The 22029-nt window shown below is 48.4% G+C and overlaps 1 protein-coding gene across 1 annotated transcript in view; it reads left to right on the top strand.

The window, feature by feature from the left end:
• Positions 1–22029, top strand: part of ADAM12 (ADAM metallopeptidase domain 12) — a 391557-nt gene that overhangs the window by 322951 nt on the left and 46577 nt on the right. The window contains exons 12-14 of the mRNA XM_040254432.1: positions 3102–3279; positions 7748–7837; positions 9335–9530. Coding sequence (XP_040110366.1) covers positions 3102–3279; positions 7748–7837; positions 9335–9530 — 464 coding nt within the window. The remainder of the gene's footprint in view (positions 1–3101; positions 3280–7747; positions 7838–9334; positions 9531–22029) is intronic.

The raw sequence follows: 22029 nt of genomic DNA, 5'->3' as shown, positions 1-22029 counted from the left end.
CTTGGTGTAAACCCTTCCCAAGGTTCACAGTTGATCCAAGTGTCTCTCCTAACTCCCTGTTACCATTTTCTAGAAATTGGTTTCCTCCCAGAATGAACTGGTGAGCTCTCATCACAACACCTGGGCATTGTTGGCATGAGAGTGAAATTTAGCCTCCGGGATCAGGCCTGAGATGGGGCGTTCTGGGAAAAGCTCACATAGGAGAAGGTTCGATCTCTTCTACTGCAAAGGACTATTTTCTATCTCCTGTGCAATACATCGTATTTTCCACACAAAGCCCTTCTCAATGGACAGAATTACACTCTTTCTTATGGTTCATCATCTGAAGCTATTCAGATTCACTTTGATACCAGGAATAATCAGTCTGTCTGCCCAGGAAAGTTACAGAGAGTTCAAAAGGAACTTTGTTACAGCACTCCAGATAAGTCTTGGTTTATTGCTGGTTCATCCGAGAGCAAGACTTTGCATGTATTAATTTGCCTGTAGATTAGAATTATACTTCAGAGTTAATAACCTGAGATAGATAGAAAACACTTGGGGAGGTAGCAGGGTTACCCGTTTGGCCCTGGAACTCATCACGGGCTTGAAATACTTCCAGATTCAGTCATTGAATGGTGGCCAGTCTGTCATCCTCAGGGAGACGGAGCAGCACGCATTGGTTTGGCCAGTTGACTGGGATCTAATTATAGTGTCATCCTGTAAACGTCAGCATGGGAGAGGATGCTTGGGCTTGCTGGTGGGCAGGCTCTGCTGCCTCACTAAGTAATAAAACTTGGGTTTCTGGTGGGCTTAGCCCTTATAATTGCTGCCTGAGACATGGGAAAATGCATTTGTAAAAGAGTCAGATGCTCTGTATATGTTAGGGAACACTAAGAGGAGTAGGAAGAACCCCCCAGTTTCCAGTGGCTTACCGCTAGGCGGGGGCTCCCTTCCGCGTGCTGCCGTGGGGCTCTGCACTGTGTGGTAAGTCAGGACCGGGTAATGTTCTGCCTCATCCCCCGCTAGGATGCTGGAATGCTCTGAGCTCGGGGAAGAGGAAGGAGTAGCCACTTAATTGCACGCCGCTTCACCCCTGCTAATTCCGTCACCAAGAATTGTCACAGCCCGTCCAGGTGTGAGGGGGCTGGCACACCGCTCCCGGCCAGGGAAGGGGGAGATTGAGCTTTGCGGGGAAATCAGCCAACTTGGCCACATCCCTTTGCAGGCCTGGTTTTTACAGACAAGAGCAGGACCCACACTTCTGACCTCCTCTGTTCTTTTAAGGCTGTGCCTGAGGAGACGGCAATTTGCCCTTCATGGGTCCAAACCAGCATCAGCTGTGCTCTGACCACCATCCCCTGTGGAGATTGTGTCTGTGAAGCCAGGGAGCTGATAAGCTCAGTCATTTGTACCTTCCCCCTGCCTCAGGGTAGCAACTGCCTTTATTACTTTTTAACTGAAGTATAGTTGATTTACAATGTTGCGTTAGTTTCCAGTGTACAGCAAAGTAATTCAGTTATAAATACTTTTTGACTCTTTTCATTATAGGTTATTAAAAGATACTGTATTAATATATCATTCCCTGTGTTATATATTAGGTCTTGTTGGTTTTGTTGTTCAGTTGCATCCAACTGTTTGCAACCCCATGGACTGCAGCACACCAGGCTTCCCTGTCCATCACCAGCTCGCAAAGCCTGCTCAAACTCATGTCCATCGAGTCGGTGATGCCATCCAACCATCTCATCCTCTGTCATCCCCTTCTCCTCCTGCCTTCAATCTTTCCCAGCATCAGGGTCTTTTTCCAGTGAATCGGATCTTTACATAAAGTGGCCAAAGTATTGGAGCTTCAGCATCAGTTCATCCAATGAATATTCAGGGTTGATTTCCTTTAGGTTTGATGGTTTGATCTCCTTGCAGCCCAAGGGACTCTCAAGAATCTTCTCCTTGTTGGTTATCTGTTTTATATATAGTAGTTTATTATCTGCTAACCCCAACCCCCTAATTTATCCCTCTCTCCCTTCTGCTTTGGTAACCATCGATTTGTTTGCTATGTCTGAGAGTCTATTTCTGTAAATAAGTTTATTTTTATCATTTTTTTATATTCCACATATAAGTGATGTCAGATGATGGGTCTTTCTCTGACTTCTCTCAGTATGGCAATCTCTACGTCCATCCGTGTTGGTGCAGATGGCATTGTTCATCCTTTTTATGGCTAAGTAATATTCCCTTGTACATATTTGCACCACACCTTCTTTATCCATTCATCTGTTGAGAAACACTTAGGTTATTTCCACATGTTGGCTATTGTAAATAGTGCCGCTATAAACATACGGTGCATGTGTCTTTTTAAAATTAGTCTTCATCTTTTCTGGATATATGTCCAGGAGTGGGATTGCAGAATCATATGGTGACTCTGTCTTTAGTGTTTTTAAGGACCCTCCATGCTGTTCTCCCTGGCAGCTGCACCAATTTACATTCCCACCAACAGTGTAGGAGGGTTCCCTCTTCTCCACCCCCTCTCCAGCCTTTATTATGTGTAGGCTTTCTGATGATGGCCATTCTGAGCGATGAAGTTAGAAAACTTCCTCACATAGTTATATTATAAGCTACAGGTCCTAAGTCTTCACTCTCCATTGTATCATTTCACGCAGAACTATTAATGATGTCTGTACTGAGACACTGTCTAGAGTTGTCGATTTGAAAACCATCCAAAGGTCATTTCTTTGGGGATAAAGTACTTGTGGCTTAGACGGTAAAGAATCTGCCTGCAGTGCAGGAGACCCAGGTTCCATCTCTGAGTCAGCAAACCACTCCAGTATTCTCGCCTGGAGAATTCCATGGACAGAGAGGAGCCTGGCAGGCTACAGCTCATGGGATCACAAAGAGTCAGGATATGACTGAGCCGGTAACACTTTCTCATTCAGTGGTGGTGGAATGGTGCAGGATTGGACTGCAGGGTTTAGCTGAAGGTGCCTCATTTTAGAGCAGTCAAGCTTTTGTTCACTGAGAGGGTGACCGCCCGCCCAGATGATGTCCGTGGGTACCACACACACTGGCACAAGAAGGGTGGCGCACAGGCCATTCTGTTCCCTGACGACTGCCATCCTGCCTCCTTCCTGCAGGTTCCCGTTCCCCGTGATGTTCAGCAGCTGCAGCCGGAAGGACCTGGAGGCCAGCCTGCAGAAGGGCATGGGCATGTGTCTGTTCAACCTGCCGGAAGTGAAGCAGTCCTTCGGGGGCCAGAAGTGCGGGAATGGATATGTTGAAGAAGGAGAGGAGTGTGACTGTGGGGAACCGGAGGTAAGAGAAACGTTTACAGAACATTTGTCTCATGTTTACGGCTGGGCCAACCAGCAAGAATTTGAAGGAATTGTGCAGCAGAACGAATAGTGCTGGAGAATCAGGATAGGAAAGTCCTAGGGCCACCTTGAGCAAGCTTCATAAGCCAGGATGGCCTTCTTGAATGCTAAGTATTGCGTAGAATTAAGTTGTATCACTGGTTTAAAGAGATAAAGAATCTTTTCTGTTGAAGGACACGGCTGCCTCAGGAAGATGAGGACAAGAACAATGAAAAAGCATTTAGCTTTGAATTTGACAGAGAAGAAAGCCTTGGAATGCTGGCTTCAGATGGCTCTTAAGCCCCAAGTCTTTCTCTCTGCAAGGTGTGCAGCCCGAGGGGAATTTGAATAAGCAGCGTTCATGTTTAACCAAGAGCTGCCTCCCAAGTTGAAATTCTACCCTTGTCTGCGCAGCCTCCTCTGTATATGTGACCCAAGGCTCCCAGTCTCCTGCCTCTCAGCTTGTCAGCTTTAAGAAGCAATAAGTGAGAGCAGAGAAAATTTTTAATCCAGCTAAAGGCTTAGTTCACCCTGCTTTCCAGCCAATGTCAGGACATTTTTGTGCTTCCATAGGGCCCCGTGTAAAGTTAATCAACATCAAAATTGTAGCAGCCATTTTTTTTTTTAAATCTCTGAATAATCTTGAGAAGGAGAGAGAAAGGGCACAGCAAGACAGCCTGGTAAAACAAGAGCCACCTCAAAGTTTGGAGGAGGTTGTGTTTAGAATAAGTCAAAGTTACTCGTTTCCGAAGCAGGCTGTCTATACGTGGGAGTCCCTCTCTGGGAGCTTATACAAGCTGCAGTGGTAGACAAGTTCAAAGTGGGTATTAGCAAATTACCAAATTCACAGATGGGCCTGGTGAGGGCTTAGGAAGAGCACATCTTGAAGGGCTGCTCTGGAAAGGGGATTCTAGGATGGAAGGAGACTTGTGCTGATATTCTGAGACTTCCCTTGCATCTCTGTGTTCATCAGACAAACAGCTGGTTGTGGACTCCTCATCGTATCCCACCCTCTCTAAGCCTCTGAGCTTTTCCATGGCAGCAGGAATAATCTTAGACTCTATCTGACCATTCCTGTAAGAATATTGAGAGTGAATATAAGTGCTCGGGGACGGGGGTTGACGCGGCAGCTTGATCAAGTGTTTCTGTGCCCTTGCCAAATTCAGGATTCGCCCAGGGTCACAGCGCTGTCCATGAGGGTGTTTAATTTTGCTCACAGCACACAAAGCTTGGTTCTATGCAGGAACAAAATCCTAATTATGGCCTTACAGAAACTCTTTTTGATGAGTGGAGGAAAACTTGAAACCATCTTGGGATGGGTTATACAAAGGGGAAATTGTTCAGAGATTTTTTTTTCTAATTGCTTAAAGGAAAAAAAAAACAGTTTAAATTACTCCTGTTTCTCAGGAGAGGTCAGGTTGACTTGAAATGGTTTATCTTTTGTTTGAGCTCCTTGTAATTGTTTATTAATTTAAATAAATTTGGCAGCTCTCCCTGAAGCTGTGAACTCTCAGGTTTCGGATGACTCTATTAGCAGAGTCACTTACTCCATAGACCAGCATGCACCGGCATCCCCGCCTCCCTCCACACCAGCAGGGTTCACGTCGCCACGGTTACCATTCCCACCAGGTCACTGTTGTCTTTTCCACCACCGCTGCATCTCCATCTCCACTGCCGTCAGCAGCATCGCACCAGCAAATCCTTGAGTGCCTGAGATTCGCCGCTGATATTGTGACCTTCTCTTTTACCCCCATCAAGGAGTCACGCAGCTTTGACAGGGGGTTTACTGTCTCTCCAGGCAACTTATTGCCTTGCAGGACAGATTTTGATGAACTCAAACTCCTTGCTTAGGCAGAGCTATACTCTCCCTGCATGTTATTCTGTGTGTAGGGCCCTCATTTAATAAGTCCTTGATATATGAAGAGAACTCTCATTCTCTTCACCCAGAGTTCTTTCTCCCAAGAAATCTTTGAAAGTCACGGGTAAGCTTTTTTGCCTCAGTTTTTAGTTTTCTAATTCTTATTTTTTTTAATTTGTTTACTTTTTGAGGTTTAAGGTCACACTGTGCTCTGATGGTATGAAAGCCCATTTCCAGTTTCCAAACTGACCAATACTTTAGTGAATCTGAGTTCTTTATTCCCCTACTCAGCACTCAAGCACTGTAGATAACCATCATGCCTTTGTTTCCTATCAGCCCATGCATCCCCTGGACCATAACGCACTCTGGTGTCACCACCTCAGTGAGTAAATGGGTCAGAACCACTGTCCCAGCTCACGACAGGACCCAGCTTGTGCTCCCAGAAATAATGGCCACTCTTTTCAAGAAGATGCATTATTGTCTCAGCCCAGTTCATGGTGACTGAGAACCTCTGTCTACTACCTACAACCCAAGAATGACAATTAGGGCATTTGCTGGAAAGCCTCACACGGCTTCATTCCTCTTCTGTCGTTGGAGGCTGAGTATTCATCGACTCTGTTGAACTTCTCTATTGAACACTAAAATAATAGCTGCATCAACAGATGAAGCATTTGTCTCTTCTGATAAACAGAGTTCTGCAGAAGAAATAGATTCTGGGTAGTTAAAAGGCAAGTGAGGGCTGAAGCCTTGAGTCCAGGACATTAGATTTATATCCACCATAAGGATATCCTGACAACTCGCTCATTCTTCCAAGCTAATAGGGTTGAAAAAGCAGCGTTATCTCCTTGTTTAAAGTCAATTGCATGCCAGTAGCTTGCAAATATCTTTTAAACTTAGTTATCTTGCTCACATTATCAATCCCTTTTGAAGTCAAAACCATGCTACTTGGCTTCATTTCCATTTGAACTTCTGTGTGTATTATTTAGCAGTTTTGTTGGGGGTGGGAGTTGGGGGGGATAGGGACCTGGTTCTTAAAGTCTTACAAACCAGTTTTAGGATGGCTGATTTACCTTAGAAGCGCAAGGGAGTGTGTAATCTGTCATTGGCCCACATGTCATTAGAAGAGCCATTTAGACCCTACGCACAGGACAGCATCGTTATGCCTGTGTTGGCACTGATCAGCAGTACCGCGGATGGACTCCGTTTATAAAAACACAACAAGTTCCTGAAGGTTTTAGGCTTGTAAATCCATGAGTTGGAATTCCTTACTGTCCTGAAAGTTACAGTGTTGGCTTCTGGTCGGCAGTTTTCTTCTACTGTATATATTACATACTCTGGATGTTTATGAAGTCCTTGAGCAAATTTAAAATTGCCTAACCTGGGGTGTATGTGTAATAGAAGTGAGAAGCCACTGGGAACATCATTCATAGAGTTTTACACGGGATACAGCTGAGATATCCGGGTTGAGCCATAAATCTTCTGGATTATCAACGTTTTATTCATTGCATTTATGATACTGATGATAACTTCATTCATGGGAGATGGTTTGGGGAGTAAACTGTTACACTATGAAAATAGTATGTGATGGGCCTGTAGCCAATAATATATAAATTCTTTAGCACAAACCATATATAAGAGAAAATAAAAGGACATTGATCAACTCAATTCTAAAGACTCTGTTGAGCTCCCCTTTCTAATGGCAATTCAATTTCTTCTAAAATGTGTCAACTCCAAGTTACCAGAATGTCCTAAAGCACACGATGTCATAAATACATTGAGTAGAGGTGTGCAGGCCTTCTGTTGAGAGCTAAGGAAAACTATAGCCTCTTGTTTCTTTATGCGACAAAAAATTGGGTACGTGTGAAATGCAGCGTAACACAGGAGTTCACTTCCTGTCTCACGTTTATCTCAGAGAGGACTGTCCATCTACTATTTGACCTGTTTAAATCCCTTGCAAATCTATGGGCACAGCCCACAGACCTCCTTCCACTTTTCTGACCTGAGGAGTGTCTCGGTGGGTAAGACACCCTCTCTGTGCAGACCAAGAGTCCAGCTGCAGCTTCAGGCTGGACTGCTGTGGTTCAAACACAACTATTTTGACTTCATTTCCTGCCACTGTGCTCTCCATTAAACTTTGGATCAGCCTTTGAAGAGTTAAGTTTGTATGCACCTATGGAGACTTTTAAACACGTTCAAAGGGCTCCAGTGATCCTGATACAGGTCACTGCATTGAGGTCTGCGGTCCTCACAGACATACACACGGCCCCACCCGCTGCCGATGCCAATGGCCTCCGGAGCCAGCCAGCCTTCTGTCCCAGTTCCTCACCCGATCGTGAAAGATGCTTGAGTGCTCCTTGACTTTTCCCAGGGACACACACTCCCAGGCAGTTCATAAACACTTACCAGAAGCTCTGCTTTCTTCCAAAGGAAGATAATCCTGTCAGGCTGGTTTTCAGCTCAAGAGCCAGGCCCTTGGGTTCTTTCTTCCCTTTCCAGTCACTGAAGGTGCAACCTTTGCTTTTGGTGAGTAGTGGCCCCCCAGTGACCCTGTCAAACCTCTTCCCGTCTCCAGGAATGTCAGAATCTCTGCTGCAATGCCACCACCTGTACCCTGAAGCCAGACGCTGTCTGCGCGCACGGACTGTGCTGTGAAAACTGCCAGGTGAGTCCTCCTGCTCCCAAGGTCACCCACGGGTTCTGCAGGTTCAACACCGATGCAGGGTGAGCTACAGGGCAGGGTGATCTCCCAGCACTCGCTGCTTATCATGGACCAGCACTGGTCCTTATCATGCAAGCTGGTAGTCTCTACCTCCTATTTTTATTATCTTGTAATCTTTGTGTGAAATGCACATTTTAATGCTAAGTCATCTGTAGTAAATAATTTATGAGCTGGAAAAGAATTGGACTAAAAACTCAGGCTCCCCATTAACTGTTCTGGTCGTGCTGTTGGAGAAAGTCTTTGAGAACCAGTTCCCCCTCTCTCAGGGAGGATTCACATCAGATCCCTCTGCTCCATCCCAAGAATGTCTGCCTGCTGGCTGAGGCACTGGATGGGTTGTTCTCCACGACCTCAGCATCTTGCTCTTGACGACCCCCGACAGAAGGTGCTGGCTGACCCAGCCCCGCCAAGTTGGCAGTTTTAGACTCTGCCATTTTCTGCCACCCTGACTGCATTCGTGTTGGCAGTTCCATCGTTTGTCTCACTGTTCAGAGCTGAGATCTGGCAGAGTCGAAGTCTGAGCTTTTGATTCAGATGTTCCAAGGGTAGAGTTTTATTTCCTTTTAATTAAGCAATTGATCTCGACCTTCTGCTTACAGAAAACTCCCTCTTAGCCACCCAGGCAGAGCGCACTGTTCCCAAAGTGCATTGTGACATTTTACATTCAGCTTAAAGTATTCTTCACCCCTTTCCTGTGATTAGCTTATGGGGATGTTAAAGAAGCTGGCACCCCTGGCTTGCAGCTGCTGGTGGTGGAAGTCCCTGGAGAGGGGGCTTTGAGGCGGGCTGGTCACTGGCTCTATAACCTCAGACAAGCCACCCTGAGCCGTTCGCTCCTCGACATCAAAAAGATGAGGCTTCGTTTGGATGGTTCCTTAACATCCTGTGTGGCCCCTTTGGTTTACTACTTCTTTCTCTGCCCCTATAAAGTCCTACAGACAGGTTTCCAGCTCTGTGATTCGATAGCAAAGTAAAATTACTGTTGTAAGTATGCCCTTGGGATGATTTTTGTCATCTTGCCCACAAAAGTGAACGCTTTAAGTGCAAATGTCATCTTAAAACAAGCGATGGTGTTGGTGACCAGAGATCTTGTTCTTAAGATTCGATGGGTCCCTCAGGCAGCACCCCACTCCCTGCCTCCTCCAAGGCCCAGGGGCCAGCGACCAGCTTGTCTGCTCACTAGGAAACCTTGATGTTGCAGGAAATTAAAAAGAGCTGCACCTTAGTTGCCCCCACCACTCCACAGTGGAAAGGTGAATCTCAGAGTGAGACTCTGCTTAATGAGCTCTCCCTTCAGTAAAGGGAACTTCCTTTGAAGTCCGCACCAGTCTACATGAGGCTACACGGGGTAGCCCTGCTCCCATCTACCCAGAGTGTTACTGGGACCACGCTTCCCCGTTTCCTGCAGTTACGTGCTTATAACCCGCCCTCTCCTTGCAGCTGAAGCCAGCAGGAACCGCGTGTAGGGACCCCAGCAACGCCTGTGACCTCCCGGAGTTCTGCACGGGGGCCAGTCCTCACTGCCCGGCCAACGTGTACCTGCACGACGGGCACCCGTGCCAGGGGGTGGATGGCTACTGCTACAACGGCATTTGCCAGACCCATGAGCAGCAGTGCGTCACCCTCTGGGGGCCAGGTACGTGGCCCCCACCCACCTGGGGGCTGAGGCTGCGAAGCCCGCCCTCTGTTTCAGTAGCATCCCTCCCTGAGCGTGCTGTTGAGAACCTTCCTTCTGTTGGGCTGAAGCAACAGGCTTTGTGGTGGGACCGGGGCCTGCGGGCACAGGGCACGCAAAAGCAGGTGCTGTCCGGAGTCCGCCCCAAGGCACAACAGAATGGTCTGGCCAGAGACGTGTGAGTACCTTCCGTGTGCCCGTGGGGAGACAGGGCCGAATCAGCCAGGACCGCTGCCCTCAGACAGCTTAACAGGGAGCCGGGCAGACAGGCGGCAGAACATCCCCGCCCGCAGCCCTGATTGTGTGCAAGCCCTTATTGGTGCTCGAGTGACAGCCCCAGCCGCCGGCAGAGGGAGCCGGAGAGGACGTTGATGCAGCCGGTGGGTGGGGGGCAGGGTGCCTGCCTCGGGAAGGCCAGAGCCGAGCTGATGTGTGAGTCTGTAATGGGGAATGATGTTCAGAGGGAAGGCCCAGTGTGGGAGGCCTGGATACCAGAGGAAAAGCTCGGAGACAGGTGTTCAAGGGCCTTGAATGCCTTTTTGTTCTGAAAGCAGAGTGACAGAGGCGTGTGTCCCAGAAAAAAAACACCCAGGTGGGAAGGTGGCCAGGAAGCGGCCTCTGTGTGGTCAGATCCCTAAGAGACAGTTCATCACTTCCTGCCCGTGGGCCGCTGGACCCGGGCTCAGCCTGGTTTGCGTAACCCTCCCAGGACAGGACGCCTGAGGTGGAGAAAATGACCACAGCTTTACGAGAGGCAGAAGCTCAGACTCAGAGGCCAGAAGTCATTTCCCAAGGTCACGAGGCTGGGATTGTGACCAAGTCCAGCCGGAGTTCCCACACTAGGCCATCACCCCAAAGAGCCAGGCCTCAAACCCAAGTTCCACAGAAGATCTAACATCAAACAGATGCTCAGAAGTGAAAGGGGGAAGGCCTCGTCCCCGTGTGTCTCTGTCCTCCACTGCCCCGTCTTCCAGGGCGAGAGACCCAGTCCTAGGCCGGGTGGCCCAGAGCAGGGGCTCGTCACCCCAGGGTTGTCTCCTTGTTCTTGCATCCAGGATCTAACAATGAATCCCACAGCGGGTGTTTTCCAAGACCGTGTCCCAACGATCTTGTCTTTCTTCTGCCCCTTCCCATTGGTTGCAGGGTAGCCTTGATTCTGGCTGGAGGCCCCAGCTGTGGCAAGGCCAGTGTGGTCAGCCAGGCCCAGGCAGGGGGCCAGGCCAGCTCGGGCTCCGTAGGGGAGAGAGAGCCAATGCGGGCCTCTGTCCGACTTTGATGGTGGGGTTTGGGGTTTAGGAGTGATGAGGGCAAGTGACAGTCACTGAACCTTAGAGCTTGGGTTTGAAGTGTGATGTGGAAGCAATGGCCCGAGTATGGAGGACAGAGCGGACATTGCTTAGGACTGGGGGCTCTCATGGAGCCCACTGCAACCACCACCCTGCAACCAGGCCAGTGCTCCTGTGTGTGGGGGACCTTCTGAGGGAGAAGAGAGCACAGCCTGGGTGCAGCAACAAGGGGTTCACTGTGCCTCCGTTTATCTCGTTCTCTGGAGAGTTCTTCCAAGGCCTCGGGCTTCGCTGATGAGCTTCCTGTTCAGTCACTAAGTCACGTCCGACTCTTTGCGACCCCATGGACTATAGCCCGCCAGGCTTCCCTGTCCTTCACGATCTCCTCGAGTTTGCTTAAACTCATGTCCATCGAGTCGGTGATGCCATCCAACCATCTCATCCTTCTCCTCCGGCTCTCAGTCTTCCCCAGCATCAGGGGCTTTTCCAGTGAGTCAGCTGATGAACTCAGGTGGGTAGAAAGAGGAAATGGTGGTACCTGGAGCCTTAGTGCTTGGGCTTTGGAACCTGACCAGCCCCCAGACCTCCTCACCAGCTGGACAAGAGGGCCTCCAGGCAAGGTAGGACTCACGGCTTCAATTGCTTCCCCATGACAAGCGCAGAGGAGACACTCTGAATGGCTGAGTGACCGGACACCTTTTAGCTGAGTGGGGTCACTTTGGGTCAGCACTGCTTCCCCAGGCCAAACCTTTGTGGCCCAAAGCGTCCCTAGTGGGCGTCCCTGCCCAGCCTCTCCCCAGACTCGGTAATCTCCCTGTCTTGAGTTACAGGGGACTTAGTTACAACGTTCCCTTCCAAGGAGTGCTCCATGGCCAGAGCACACAGCACTCAGAGATGTTGGAGTGAAGCGTGGCCTTCGGTGCCCTGCTGACTTAGAGCATCTGGCCCCAGCTCCAGGGTGAGCTCAGACGGAGCCCCACGGCTCGCTCAGCCCTGCCACTGAGTGACTCAGCTGGCTGCCGGCCTGTGATTCATGGTGACCGAGGCTGGTGTTCATTATCTCATCTGATTAGTCCTTCTTGAGCTGCCTGACCAGGGATAGAGAGGCAGACAGGCAGACAGACTTGCAGGCGTGACTCGCAGGCTGAGCTTCTCCAGAGCAGAGCAGTAGGGAGTTACCTGCTTGGACCCGCCACATCCTTGCGAGCAACGGTGGGGCCTGCCGCCCCAGGGTCCGGGCTGGCCCCTTCTCTCCCCTCCCACTCACCCTGGTGATGGAGGGGGCCCTTGCCCAGCAACAGCGGGCTTCCTCTGAGGGGCGTGGCACACAGACTACACATCTCTGACGTCAGAAGCGCCCAGTTCCTGGAAACGACCGGCGTGGGGACTAGGTTGGGGGAGTCCCCCAGGCTGGTGGCTTCTTGAGACCCATCTCTCTTGACCTTCTTAGTACTTGCAGTCATCACACTGACATCCTCAGGAGCATAGAGAACTTAGTGCCAGAAGCAGCAGTGGCTCCCTGTACCTGGGGGTTCTGAAAAGGGCCTTCAACCACCCGCTTTGCTAATGAAGGGTGTTCCTTTCCTTATATCAGTGTGACGGCCTAGCTCTCCAGTTCACGGACACTGGATAAGCTTCCTGTGTCTGCTCTTACAGCGGCTTATGACACCATGCATTTATCATCTTCTAGTTCCTGGGGTCAGAAGTCCTAAAATGAAGATGCTGGCAGGGCAGTGTTACCTTTGGAGACTCTGGGGGAGCATCTGTTTGCTGGCCTTTTCCAGCTTTGAGGGGCTGCCGGCGATTCTGGGCTCGTGGCCCCTTCACCTGCCTTCAAAGCCAGCAGAACAGAATCTCCAAATCTCTGTCTCTGTGACTTCCGCTTCTGTGGTCAGATCTCTGTCTCTGACTTAGATCCTCTGCCTCCCTCTTACAAGGACCCTTGGGATTATATTGGACCATCCAGGTTGCCCAGCATCATTTCCCATCTCGATTTCTTAATCACGTCCTCAAAGTCCCTTCTGCCAAGTTAGGTCACATCGTCACAGGGTTCAAGGATTAGGACATAAGGCCCTCTTGGGGGTCCAGAGGCATTGAATGGACCACTTTCTAAAAGGGTGACCTTCAGCAAGTTGCTCAGCCTTCTTGTGCCTTGTGTGAAAATGGGGAGCGTAATACGCCTACTGCGTGGGTACTTTGCTGTCCTCTACTGTAGCTTGTCTATTTCATGTCTATGAATATATCACATGTATATAGTAGTGTGCAGTAGCTTACAGCTTGCACAGTGCCTGGGGCTGTAGGGAGGGCCGTGATCTGGTGGGAAAAGAGGAAGGACTCGGGCTCAGCCTGGGGCAGGGTTGGAGTGGGTGGTGGTTAGAGCAGGAAGGAGCCTAAACAAGGTTGCCCTGGAGTAGTCATTGCCAGGGTCGGAGAGGAAGGGATTTCCTGTGTCCGGAACAGCAGGGGCTAAGGTGCGCAGGGACAGGGGCCCATCCCAGGGGAACCGCAGGCTTTTCTGCTTGCCCAGAGCTAGGGCTGTGACTTGGAGAACAGAGAGCCGTGTCTACCACTGCATACGCCCATCCGATAGCTATTCAACCATGTCCTGCTCTTGTGAGTTGCCGACCAAGAGCCCTGGTTCTGCCAGAGGGACGCACTTCCCACAGCCCCAGTGCACTCTCGCCTGGGACCTGCAGTAGAGTCAGGATGTGACCGTCACAGTTCCCAGGGGCAGGGGTCACTTCCTCAGCCAGGTCCCAGCCAGCTAGGTGCAGCAGGCAGAGAGCAGTATATTGCTGTGTTACTGTGGTCGGTATGCATTAACTTTTCATGATTCAGAAGAGGAAAACTTATTGTCAAGGATGCGATGAGTTCAGGATATAGTCTTTCATTTCCCAGCCTTTAGCAAATGCTCTGGGATCAGGACCATGTGGGCTTTGGGGTCACTTTCAACGCCTAGAAAGCCCAGTGACTCAGAAATCTAAGGTACTTGCTCTGCGGCCCCTGCCGCTGGCATCCAAGTAAGCTGGCCAGCATCGTCTGTTACATTCAGGAAGTCATCAGTTACTCCCCAGATCTGGCTACCCAAACACTGGCCAGCGGAAGCCCTTCCTCCCAACGAACTAATTCCCTTTTGAGAGGGACGTTTCTCAATCCAGCCTTATATTTCAATAAAATAATCCTGCTTCCAAATCTTTCTACAAACAAAATGATAGAAAATTCAAAACATATGCCTGCAACTCCTAACTAGCAAAGTAATATAGTTTTAGAATGCTTTTTCTGAGGGTTGTTCATCTGCTTGCTTTCCTGACGATTATTGTTGATGGTATCCTTGTCAGCTTGGAATTGACATTTTTTCCCCGCACTGATGCTTCTCCCACAAATCTTGAATCTCATGACTTTATCAGTTAATGTCAAACATGTAAATGTTACCTGCAGCTCAAACCGGACCTTATATTTAGCCCTCGGTCCGTTCAGGCTTAATAGCCACAAAGATTTTCTGTCAATGCGACATGACCTTAAACATTTCCTTCTGAAATAACAGCTGGATATGTATCTTCAGGCAGAAAATTTACTTTTGCCAATGTTGTTTATCTGAACCACTAGCGTGATAACTGAAAACGTTACTTGGAAATTAATCTTGCAGATAACTGTGTGTCTAGAGCCACAAACAATCTGCGTCAAGGAAATCCTGAAATTATCTTAGTTTTATCTATTTTATCACTCACCAGAAAATAGCGTCACCTGATTGATGTGGTGTGAGCTGGTCAGACGGTTTTTACAGGCCGGTGCCTTTGCAGTGTTTATCTGCAAGGCTGGTTTATTTTTACTTTTTAAATTTATTTTATTTTTGGCTGTGCTGGATCTTCGTTGTTGTGTAGGCTCTTCTCTAGTTGCTGCGAGCAGGGCTGCTCTGTAGCTGCTGTGCTCGGGCTTCTCATTGTGGTGGCTTCTCTTGTAGCAGAGCATGGGCTCCAGGGCACCTGGGCTTCAGTACTGTGGCAAGTGTGTCCAGGAATTGTGCTCCCCGGGCTCCAGAGCACAAGCTCAGTGGTGGTGATGCACGGGCTTAGTTGTTCCATGGCTTGCAGGATCTTCCCGGACCAGGAGTGGAACCCGTGTCTCCTGCACTGGCAGGTGAATTCTTTACCACTGCACCACCAGGGAAGCCCAGCAAGGCTGGTTTAAATGAGTTTCTTTATGACAACATACCTGGGAGAGTACGTTTACAAACATCCACAGCGTCAGGCTACAGATGGGAAGAAGAGCGATCTTTGCCAAGAGTCATAGTGTTTAGGAGGCAGGAAAGTCTCTTTTTTGTTCCGTTGTGCAAGAAGGAAATGACAGAATGTATTTGCTGGGGCTCTGTTTTTCCACAGACATAAAGGTCAGTGTGGAGAAGAGAAACAGGGAGGACTGGGAGAAGGACAAGCAGACTGCGGTCACTTGTGAAGATGCCTTTGTGGACATTAGCAACAGGGGCAGGGAGGTTAGTGACGGGAGGAGGAGCCAGTGCAACTGAATTGGGGACCTGTATTTGCATAACAGAGTCATTTTAAGGAAATGTTGTTGTTTAGTCGCTAAGTCTTGTCCGACTCTTTTGCGACCCTGTGGACTATGGTCCACCACCAGGCTCCTCTGTCCATGGGATTTCCCAGGGAAGAATACTGGAGTGGGTTGCCATTTCCTTCTCCAGGGCATCTTCCCAACCCAGGGATCAAACCCACACTGGCAGGCAGATTCTTTACCCCTGAGCCACAAGGGAAAACCCTAAAGAAAGATTAGATCACATAAATTGTGGGCTTAATACAAGATGTCATCATCTCTCTTTCAAAAGACATTATGACATTGGAAACTTCCAAATCACAAGTTATATCACTCTGAAGATAAAGCTGGTAATTAAACTCCATCACTTCTTATAGAATGGTAAAATACAGGATGATGTCAAAAATCCCTCTGAAAGGCTAAATTTCATCTTTTGATAATAGCAGAACATCTAAGTGTTCCATTATTAAAAATTCAAAGGCTGTAAATTGATGCAATATAGTAGTGATAAGAAAACCGGTCACTTTTTTTCATGAGACAGATATGAATTCTTCTGTCTTCATGAAGACAGACGTCTTTACGTGCAGCAACTTTGAAGTCAGATCTGTACCTTTATAACATCTTTCTAGCAGATAGAAGTCATTCACACATTGTAAATTATTGACCCTTCTGTCTCTAAGATAAACGCCGGCTGGCTGGTTCCACACTCTTGACTGTCCTTCCTGGTGTCTGTAGGTCCCGATGGTCAGGTGCTCAGGAAGTTGTTCTTGGTTTGCACCTTCTAGTCTGTTTCCTATAATGATGCTTTTCTCAATTGTAGAAGCTGTGTCTGCTCCCGAGATCAGCATGGAGCCCCCTTTCTGGTTTCCTTGCTTATAGAAGTTTTTTTAATGTGTCTAAATGTTGAGGGAATGACAGTTTTACTTTCCAGGAAGTAAAATGTCTTTTTGTGACTTTATGTCTTCTTTCCTCTTCAGTGAAAAGGATGAAAGTGAAAATCACTCAGTCGCGTCTGACTCTGTGACCCTGTGGACTATACAGTCCATGTATTTCTCCAGGCCAGAATACTGGAGTTGGGAAGCCTTTCCCTTGTCCAGGGGATCTTCCCAACCCAGGAATTGAACCCAGGTCTCCTGCATTGCAGGCGGATTCTTTACCAACTGAACTATGAGGAAAGCCAGAATGGTAATACTTCATTCGATGTAAATGAATAAGTGAAGACCCAGACAAGGCAGACCAGAAAACTGTATTTACCCAAGATGCTTTGTTTTGTGGGAACCACAATGGACTTCCTACAGGGAGGTGGGTAGAGACAGGATGTGCTTTCCCTGAATTGCGTTCCCTCTGGTTTTCACTCATTCATTCTTGGGACACACCTGCTCTGTGTGGGCCTGAGGCACCTTTTCAGTACACAGGGGGGTTTACAGTGAGACCAGAGCCTCCAAACATTGCAAGAGGCAAATGTGATGGATGGAAGGTGGGGACAGCCTTCCAGGGCGAATGAGAGCAGGGGGTCCCCAGGCTCAAGGGAGAGTGGTAATGGGGGAAACCCTGAAGGACACAGCCAACGGTCCAGGAGCAAAGCACCCCAGGCCCCTTGTTCAGCCGGCTCCAGCAGTAGGGTTCCAAGGAAGAGGCTGATGTACTGGCTTTGGTCCTGTATCCATCACTGACCTACACTTATTACTGGTGATATGGAGCAGTCTCAGGGGCCAGACTTGTATCTCATGCCCACCCTTTTGGCATTGATTGGGAAAGTTAGCCCCATTTGAACCATAAAAAGTAGATTTTCCATAAGAAAAGGGGTTTCAGTTCCTACAAAAAGGGATATGAGAGCGGTATTAGACCAAACAAACAATTTCAGAAGTCTCGTTTTCTGCAAGTCGTTTTCACAAATCTCTATGGTTGCTCCAAACCAGTGGAGGAAACCGCTCCCCCCAACGCAAGAGGTGGGGCTGAGCAGTGCCAGCCTCTAGCTGGGGGCGTGCTGGCCTCAGGAGGTGGCCCCAAACCTTGTGTGACACTGTCCTACAGCCTGAGATGGGAGGTGAAACAGCAATAGAGTATACTGTGATCTGGATCAAGTTCTAACTGCTTAGATACTTTTTCATTTAAGTTTCATTTATTAAACTCTTTCGTCTTTTTTTTTTTTTTTTGAACTTTTTATTTTGTGTTGGGGTGCATCCGACTAACAATGTTGTGATCATTTCATGTGAACAGCTAGGGGCTTCAGACACACATACACAGGGATCCATTTCCCCTCAGACTCCCCTCCCCTCCAGGGCTGCCTCATAACCCTGAGTTAGAGCGTCCTCTGCTATACAGTAGGTCCTTGTTGGTTATCCATTTTAAATACAGCGGTGTGTGCATGTCCATCCCAAACTCCCTAGCTGTCCTTCCCCTTGGCAACCATCATCTCATTCTCCTGAGTTTGTGAGTCTCTTTCTGGTTTGCCAGTAAGTTCATTTGTATTATTTCTTTTTAGATTCCACCTGGAAGGGATGTCACATGATATTTCTCCTTCTCTGTAAACCCCCTTGTCTTTAAACATCCATGTTTCTCAGGCAAGGCTTCTCATCCCAACGTGGAGACTTCAGGGTAAGAAGTGTTAGTCACCTGGATGGAACCAGCGTGGTAAATAGGGCTCTGCCCCACCCTCCTCTGACCTTTCACTCACCTTCCCCTCACCCCCCCGCTCCATTGAAACAGCGGCAGTTTCAGAGTATTGATGAGATAAAAGTTGAATATTTTCAATCCCTAAGTGCTTGAGGATGGAGATGCGAAAGGTCTTGTCCATCGAGTTTGACCACGAATTACCCATCAGAGTGTCCTTGCCCTTCATCCTCCAGATGAAAAACTTGGAGTATATGACAAAGGATCAGGTGTGCATTCTGGTCTCTGACTTCACAGAGAGATCGCTCTATCCCCAGGTGTCTGTAGCCAATGAAATCATGGCCGGCTACGCATCCAGACTGAGCTTCCTTTGGCACGTTGTGGCCAACAGCGTCAGCGCTGTGCCCCGCCGATGACACGCCCCGCCGATACATCAGCAGCGAGGTGTGTCGTGTCATCTCCTGCTCCCTTGAGTTCTGGAGAAGAGCTGAGATGAGTAAACCTCTTGGAAATGGCCAGTGACTGGATTCTTGCAAGAGCCAGAAAATTAACCTTTAGAACTCTGCATTGTTGGAGCCACTGGGCAAGTTCATCCCAGAGTGGAATAGACTTTACAGGTCAAACCCCACCCGGCTTTGCTTCTTTGGTTTTGGCCATGCTGAATCTTCGCTGTTGTGCAGGCTTTTCTCTAGTTGCTGTGCTCGGGCTTCTCACTGTGCTGGCTTCTCTTGTAGCAGAGCGTGGGCTCCAGGGCACACGGGCTTCAGTATGCCGGCAAGTGTGCTCGGGAATTGTGGGCCCCGGGCTCTAGAGCACAAGCTCAGCAGTTGTGATGCATGGACTTAGTTGTTCCATGGCACACGGGATCTTCCCGGACCAGGAACGACTTCTACTGCCTGCCACGTCCAGCACAATACCTGACGGTGGGTGTCCGACAAACGGCATGTTGCAGATCCAAAGTGTCCCCATTCATTCAAACTGTGCCTGTTGGTTTAAGGGCGAGGACAGGAATTCCAAGGGAAGATGCTCTGTATTCCCAGGGTTCAGTGGGATGAAAGGAAATCAAACTCAAGTGTCTTTGCTTGAGGCGGCAACCTGTGTGCTGATCTGAGCTTCTGGAGGAGCAGCCCAGGCTGGCTGGGGCAGCGCCCAGAAAGAGCACGGGACTCGGGGCAGCGGGAACCCCACTCACCGAAACAAGAGAAGAGGAGGTGGGTAGAGGGAAGCTGAGATCCCTGTGCTGTGCTCAGTCATGTCTGACTCTTTGCGACCCCACGGACTGTAGCCCACCAGGCTCCTCTGTCCCTGGGATTCTCCAGGCAAGAATACTGGAGTGGGTTGCCATTTCCTTCCCCAGGGGATCTTCCCGACCCAGGGATCCAGTCTGCATCTCCTGCATTCCTTGCTTTGCAGGCCGATTCTTGACCCCCGAGCCATCCTGATATTGACTTTAAAAATGCTCCCAACCTAAAAGTTGAGAATTATGCTTTATTCACTGGGAATTTTTAGGACTTTCAAGCCTGGGAGGCAGCATCTCAAGTAACCCTGAGAAAACTGCTCTGAGGAGGTGAGGAGGGGCATCCGGGTTATACAGAAGATTTTCAACCAAGGGCAGGTAGTCTGAGCATCAGAAGATCATTGCTAATTAAAGGAAAGCCAGATATCTTGAGTGGAGGGATTTCGTGCTTTTCTATGTATGGGAACATGTAAGAGGAAGGGCTCACTGAAATCATTCCTTGGATATGCACCTCAGCTATCTGGGGAGGATGAGATGGTTGGATGGCATCACTGACTCAATGGACATGAGTTTGAGTAAGCTCCGGGTGTTGGTGATGGACAGGGAAGCCTGGCGTGCTGCAGTCCATGGGGTCACAAAGAGTCGGACACGACTGAGCAACTGACCTGAACTATCTGGGGCCAGCATCCTGTATTTTCACACCCTGAGTGTCCTTAGGGCTCACCAGCTCACCATCAGTGGCAGCTGCAATTACTGATGACTGGGACATCCTTTGTTTACTGACGTGGTAAGAAATGTTCCATTTCTCACTGAGCTATGACTGTACTTTTATTTAACATGCAAAGTATGTACAAAACCTCCCAAAATTTCCATCGAGGAGGTGCTCTTTCTTCCCTCTCATTTCTGAAGGTGGGGCCAGGAGTTACTCACCCAATCATTCAACGGTCTCCACTGGCTTCCTGTGATGTGCTAGACCCTGGGGATGACCCTCTGGGAAGGAAACAGGCGTGAAGCCCCTACTGACACCATCCTGAACTGTTTTTTGCAACGTTACTAGTGTAGGGAGGGTTGCAAACGAGGTCAGCCCCAAGGAGCTCTCCTCTCTTCACGTGTTCTGCGTCCTTAACGTCCAGGGTCAAGCCATCTCCTTCGCCATGACTGGTGGCTGTCCTCATAACAGGCTTACTGAGAGCCTGGGGGTCTCACTGAACCTTCAGGACAGGTGATGTCCTTGTCCTCATTGAACAAAGGGAACAGCATCTCAGGAGTTCCCCGTGACGTGACCAGGGTCTCCTGGTTTGTAGGATTTCCACCAGTTAAGCCCCAGACTTTCCAGCACTGCCTCACAACCACTGACTGCAGAGATCAGACATGAAGAGGGCTTCCCGAAGAAATCAAGACTTGATCAACATTTGCTTTTGTTTTTCTTAGATCTCGTGGATGCACGAATATAAAACCCAGTTTTCCCCAAAGATCAGTCATTAGAAAGGATGGTTTACTTACTGAACTCTTTTTAAAAATATTTATCGCATTGAAGTATAGTTGATTCACGGTGTCGTGTTAATCTCTGCTGTACAGCGAAGTGATTATACGTATATCGACATTCTTTTCATCTTCTTTTGCACCATGATTTATGACAAGATATCAAATACAGTTCCCTGTGCTATACAGTAGGACCTGTTTTTTTATCCATTCTATGTGTAATCGTTGGCATCGGCTAATCCCAGACTCCCGATCCACCCCTCCCCCCACCACAGTCCTCCCCGCCGGGTGGTCACAAGTCTGTTCTCTATGCCTGTGAGTCTGTTCCTCTTTCATAGGGAAGTTTATTTGTGGCATATTCTAGATGTCACACGTAAGTGGCATCACATGGTATTTGCCTTTCTCTTTCTGATTTCATTTAGAATGATCATCTCTGGGCCCACCCACATTGCTGCAGGTGGCATGACTTCATTCTTTCTTCTGGCTGAGTGCTCCTGACCTCTTAATCTCTCAGTCATATCTTGAATCTCACAGTCCAGCTGGGCATCTACGTTGGGTGTCATGAATCATTGCTGGTTGAGGAGGTTCATTGAGGTCAACTGAAAACACAGGTTTAAGAAAAGACAAGCGCACATTTATCACGTGTTTAATCACTATTCCCAAGATGTGACTTCCTGCTTCTAGTTTTTTTATTCTGGTAAAGGAACTTTTTAAAGCAACAGAATGGATAATTAGGTTGTGGAGAGCCTAAATACACACCCACTGAGCAAACGGGAAAAGTAAAATCGTAAAATCGGAAGACTCACTGTGGGGTGAGTGGTCACTTGTGCCTAAAAATAAGATTTCCTGTGACAGCAACACAACAGAATCAAACACAATCAGCATCAAAATAAACTGCAAATGAAAGGGATGTGCTGTGGGAAACAGAAAGACTTTTTAAACCATTTTATGGAGCTTTGATTGACATACAAAAAGCTGTGCGTATTTCGTGTGTACGGAAAGAGCATACACTTTTGAAATCACGCCCACAGTCCATGCCGTAAACATATCCATCACCTCTAAACTATTCTCCCACCTTCTTAATTTACTTTTATGTGTATATGTGTATGTGATGAGAACACTGAACAGATAAGATTTACCCTCTTAGAAAAATTTTAAATAAACAATACAATATTAGTAACTATAGTCACTATGCTGCACAGTCAGCCTCTAGAATGAATTCATTTTGTGTAACTGAAACTTGGTACCTTTGGACTAATAATACCCACCTCTTGCCTGCTCCCTGCAGCCCCTGGCA

The sequence above is a fragment of the Oryx dammah genome, unplaced genomic scaffold (genome assembly GCF_014754425.2).
Source record: "Oryx dammah isolate SB20612 unplaced genomic scaffold, SCBI_Odam_1.1 HiC_scaffold_14, whole genome shotgun sequence".
Taxonomy (NCBI): Eukaryota; Metazoa; Chordata; class Mammalia; order Artiodactyla; family Bovidae; genus Oryx; species Oryx dammah.
Note: the sequence above shows the minus strand (reverse complement) of the source record. Positions and strands in the feature narration are given on the sequence as shown.